Source organism: Armigeres subalbatus, chromosome 3, assembly GCF_024139115.2.
Source record: "Armigeres subalbatus isolate Guangzhou_Male chromosome 3, GZ_Asu_2, whole genome shotgun sequence".
Taxonomy (NCBI): Eukaryota; Metazoa; Arthropoda; class Insecta; order Diptera; family Culicidae; genus Armigeres; species Armigeres subalbatus.
Genome location: NC_085141.1, coordinates 174,241,542 through 174,247,202, shown reverse-complemented (window position 1 = coordinate 174,247,202; position 5,661 = coordinate 174,241,542). Strand labels below are relative to the sequence as shown.

Sequence of the window (5,661 nt, the reverse complement as noted above, 5' to 3'; positions counted from 1 at the left end):
TCCCGATGAAAACAAATCCTATCTGCTCTGTAAGCGTGCAAGAGAAAGATGATTAAACGTCAGCAAGCCTTATAAAGAACTGTCATTGTTTGTGTGAAGAATTTTGCTTCGACTTCGCGAATTATGTACGTCATCAGTTTTTGTTTACGTTTTGCACCATCCACTAACACGCTAGCATTTGGTCTTCTTCGTCACCTTAATATCTATAGTCATTGGTGCTCGTGCTCATCATTTCAAAATATTTATATCCTTCTTTCAATGTGTAATTTTTACATTGTCGAATGTAAAATTTTAAAAATTTTAATGTTAGAATAATCCGATCATTGTCTTATTTTCAAAATTTAGCTATTATTATAGCTATACACAAGTTGTTTTCGTAAGTACATACATTATAAAACAAATAATGGATATAAAACTAATCATAAATTATAGTGTCACGTCATGAGTCGCCCACAACGAACGATTAAGCCGAGATCGGCAAATTTGTTTATCAAAAATTTGGATGACGGAATCGATAGTAACCGGTTGCGTGAATTGTTTTCACCCTTCGGAACAATAACTTCCGCTAAAGTAGAACGGCAGAACGACGGACAATCAAAGAAGTATGGATTTGTTTGTTACGGTGCGGATTCTGAAGCCGCACTCAAAGCAATGTGTTACATGAATGGACGAATTATTGCGGGAAAGCCAATCTACGTAAATGTAGCACAGAAGAAAGAACAGCGAAAAATACTTTTGGCTGCGCAATTCAGCAAGTCAAGCGATGTGCCAAAACCAGCGGACGAAGATGATGAAATGCCGACATCCTAAGATGGTATACAATGGAACACAATTGTCGAAGAATTATTACGACCATAGGCTTCTGCAGGTATTTTAACAGAACGTACAATTTTGATCGACAAATGTGTCAATAGAAATAGAGACTATTTTGAGAACAATTCCGGATAAGTAATACATACGGTAACATGACCAATAAAACATGATACAAAGTATCTTGATATGTAATTAGTTTTACGAACCGTGATGTCAAGTGATAAATAGCGCGTGAGTGTGGACATAGTGGTATAAGTAAACTTTTATGAATAAATAAAGCTTCAAATACCTACGTAATAACGTGTGATTTATTTAGAGTTCAGATTCTGAATGATAAGAAGAGCTTCTTAATACGCTGTCTAGTAGTTTAATAGTTTATTGAGCCCGCAAACCTTCTACAACATTTGTTTCAGTGAGGTCAAGGAAGTAGCAAAGTTGTTGATTACTGTAAGCACGCCCGTCGATCAGCGAGTCCATTGTGCACCGTACACTACCAATGCTACTCGTCGTCTGTGTCATACAGAATGATAACTTGGATGATAAGCAAAAAGCGCATGTTATCGACAAATTGATAATCTATATCCATTCTATTTTTTTTAAATCTGCTAATGAGACATATTTGCTAAAACCTAAAATTTTGCTTAAATCTAGAGCCATCTTAGTGCTAGTTGTTTTATCCACATGAATTAGGGGAAATGACGGCTTTGGCAGGTTTTGTTCTATTATTTTTTTTATGTCTTTATTAAGGAGACTTTCAGCCCGAGGCTGGCTCGTCTCCTTGTTCTATTATTGTCAGGGGGTTTTCTATAACTAATTATGCTCAAATTGGGCCTAAACATTCTTTGCATATCTGCCAAAGCCGTCATTTCCCCTAATTACCTCCGTAAATCATTATTGTGAGTTTATGGTATATCTTAATTGAAATGTGAAATTTTTCTATACTCTATTGGTTGTTTCTATCCAGTTTACGAATACGATACAAAATAAGTGAGAAACTAAGATAGGTACCCAAGAGTGCATCATCACCTCCCTCGAACACCCAAGAATCATTCTATATCAAGGTCGTAATGTACATAACTAAATCAATTTCAATCACTTTCGAATTATGTTTTATGCTGCAGTGATCTGTGTACAAGACCTAGGAATGTTCACAAGGCCAATGTAGAAAAGTGATGAATAATTAAATGTAAGTTAAGCGGGGTAAACTACGAATTATAAACTCATAAAATATGTTATTTCATTTGGGAATTTATAAACAATAAAGATTGTTGATGAATTCGGTTGATTCTGACGACTTCGGCGACTACTTTTCCAAAACAATTACTATTGATTTAAAGTTTGATACAACTTATAGAGATTGTTTGAAGGCATTCAGTGTTGGGTTCATTATTGTATCAAGGGGAAGAATGTTCCATAAAGCAGACACCATGAACCAGCACGCTTTTCCTTGGTTGGGCTGAACATTCGTTCTTGTTGTAGGTGTTGTGAGACATATTCTGGAAGCCCTTGGAGTTGTCGGGCAGGTTATTGTAACATCTGGATAAATTAGGTGATGTACGCTAATGAATGCCGTTGAGGTGAGGGTAATAGCAAGATATTATGTAGACAAAAATAAAACACGTCTAGTTCAGTTCACATACAGATAACATCTGCTTTATTTACAGTTGATGTTTCTAAAGACACTCAGTAGCTCAGATCTCTAAATCTTTGAGTCTCTTGTTATGTGCTACTGCAAGCTGGGGTTCCCTATCTGGCTACTACAACTCCCTCTTCCTTAGGAAGAGATTTACACCCGATTCTGTTTTTAAACGGATTTTTTTTTGCACGGCCGTGTAAAAAAAATCCCATACAAAATTTTTGCAAAGTTGCTCCATTTTGCATGATTTGTCGAGAAATCATAAAACTTTTTTTACACGGATTTTCAAATTTTGAACTGAAAACTTTTTTCACACGGAACGCATCCTCCGTGTAAAAAAAGAATCGGGTGTAGGTATTTATCAGATTCACTTCTTTATGATTATCTGACTGAAATGTTTATGTTTATGTTTATTGTATAGATTCATCTGACATTTAGTGGTCTTAATAATGAATATAGTTAATTTAAACCGATTCAATACGGATTTTTTTTCGTCGTATTTCAACATGAATTTTGGACATTCTGCTTCAAAAACTTATGCATACCATGAAAAAGTAGAAATATAGGGTAAAATATTTTTTTTTGAGATCTTTTAGGGCTTCCAATCCTAATTTGAAGTTGGCAATGCTACTTGAAACATAATTAAACTATTTTTATGAAATTGCAGTGTTACTAGAACATTAACGGCACTGCAAACTATTCTTGAGTTCAGATCTTGGAGGTCTACAAGATCAACAGAGTAATTCATAGGTTCACGAGCTTGTGTGTTAGTTGGAGGAGCCCCATGGAACATCATTACAGCAGTATATACAAAATACAACATTCCTAGAATATCTACGGTACTCCAAACAATTCTTGAGTTTAGATCTTGGAGGCCTACAAGACCAACAGAGTGATTTATAGGTTCCTGAGCTTATGTGTTAGTTGTAGAAACCCCATGGGACATTATTATGTCAATATATAAAAATCCTACATGCCCAGAATAGCTACGGTACTCCAAACCATTCTTGAGTTCAGATATTGAAGTTCTACAACACCAAAAGAGTGAGTCATAGGGCCCTGAGATTGTATGTTAGTTGGAGCAACCGCATGGGACATCATTACACCATTATACGCAAATCACACCATTCCCGGAGCTCCTGCGGTAATCCAAATCATTCATGAGTTCAGATATTGGAGGTCTTCACGACCAACAGAGTGATTCATTGATTTCCGAGCTTTTGTGTTAGTTGGAGAAGTCCCATGGAACATCATTACACCAGTATATACAACATACAAGTCAATCCTCCATGAGTCGATATTGAAGGGACCATCGACTCATGGAAATATCGAGTTGTTAAACAGAAAAACCATGGGAAGTTGTTTGAAGGGACCATCACAGTAGCCCAGAAAATATTTTTTTAATATGACATAGTTTACTTCCTTGAGTCGATATCGAGTCATAGAACATCTACTCATGGAGGTTTAATCGTATTCCCAGAATATCTACGGTACTCCAAATCATTCTTGAATTCAGATCTTGGCGGTCTACAAGACCAACAGAGTGATTCAAAGGCAACTCAGCTTACGTGTTAGTTGTAAAAACCCCATGAGACATCATTACACCAGTATATAAAAATTTAAACATTCCCAGAATATCTACCGTACTCCAAACGATTTTTGAGTTCAGATATTGGAGGCCTACGAGGCCAACAGAGTGATTCATAGGATCCTGAGCGTGTGTGTCAGCTGTAGAAACCCCATGGGACATGGGACATCATTATACCAGTATATACAAATAATAAATTCCCAGAATATCTACGGTACCATAAATGAGTTCAGATATTGGAGGTCTAAAAGACCAACAGAGTGATTCATAGATTCTGAAGCTTGTTTGTTAGTTGGAGAACCATCATGGAACTGAATGAAGCTCGCAACACATTCAAACGACAATATAATTGGTTTCAGTATTGCACGGAAATGGATGTTACTAAGACTAACATTTATATGTAAGAGTAAAGTAATTTACGTATGAATAACATCAAAAAATTTGATTTCAAACGATTTACACCTTACTTATTCCAAAATGAATTAAATGTAATAGCTAAACCATGTTGCTAAAATAATCTGCCTCTCAGTTCCTCTGCAACCATTTCATGTGATTCTGCGAGATCGTCAACAGAAGGCGCTTCAGTAAAACTTTTGAATCGACACGTTAAGCACTGCTGCGTACACTGCTGCAAACATGCAGCACACTAGGAGTAAACTTTTTGAAAGCAGTGTACCAAAAGGAATGAATAGTTAAGTTTCTCGAAAATAATCTTCTTCATAAAAAAAAAATTTAGTAGACTGGTAACAGGTCATTGTTTTTTTTTCGAGAAATGGTCTCATTGTTCACGAAATTTGTGTAAGGTGGTTATTCACGAAGTGCGTCAAATCCTTACTGGGACGGACGGGGGAGGGGGGGGGTCTGGGTCTGCGTGACGAATTATGAAAAAACTAGAGGTTCATTACAAGAAGTCCGAAGGGGAGAAGGGTGTTGAAAATGGTAATTGTTCCGCATGACGTACTATATGGATCTTCCCTAGATGTCTTTCAACATAAAATGTTTTGGCGGTAAATTCATGCTATGACCATCGTACATCTTCATGTTGATCGATTTGAATATAAAGAATTGAACTCATGGACAGTTTGGATTGTACATGTCCAACGAATTCTATAATGTGTCTATAATGGTGTAACGAAGTCCCGTGGAGCTTTTTCAACTCATAGAAATAGTGGGGACCTCAAAGATCTTCAGGTTGATCGATTTGAGAGATCAGAGCTCAAAGGCATTTTGGAGTGTCTATTGTAGTGTAGTGTAGAACTCGAACGTCTATAATAGTGTAACAAAATCCCGTGGAGCTATTACAACTCATAAAAATAGTTGAGACATCGAAGATCTCCATGTTGATTATTTTGAATATTCAGATCCGTACTCATGGATAATTTGGAGTGTTATGGAAGTTCAACGAATTCTGTTATGTATTTATAATGGTGTAATGAAGTCTCATGGAGCTATTTACTTACTTACTTACTTATGGATCCTGTACACCTCCGGTGGTGCAAAGGGCCGACTTGAAAGATCTCCATCCTGAGCGATGCCCGCTATCGCTATCGCTTTAACCTGTTGCCAGGTTAGATTTCGGTCGACTTCTTTTATTTCTTTATTGAGGCTTCTCCGCCATGAGCCT

General features: G+C 36.7%; 1 protein-coding gene across 1 annotated transcript; it reads left to right on the top strand.

Moving 5' to 3' along the window:
* The first annotated feature begins 441 nt into the window (after window positions 1–441).
* LOC134222149 (uncharacterized) lies at window positions 442–810 on the top strand. The gene has a single exon (XM_062701293.1). It carries the CDS (start codon window positions 442–444, stop codon window positions 808–810), a length of 369 nt encoding a protein of 122 aa, XP_062557277.1.
* Window positions 811–5,661: the final 4,851 nt, after the last annotated feature.

Coding starts and splice junctions, on each gene's coding strand:
- LOC134222149 (XM_062701293.1), top strand. CDS start 442: ATGAGTCGCCCACAACGAACGATTAAGCCGAGATCGGCAAATTTGTTT.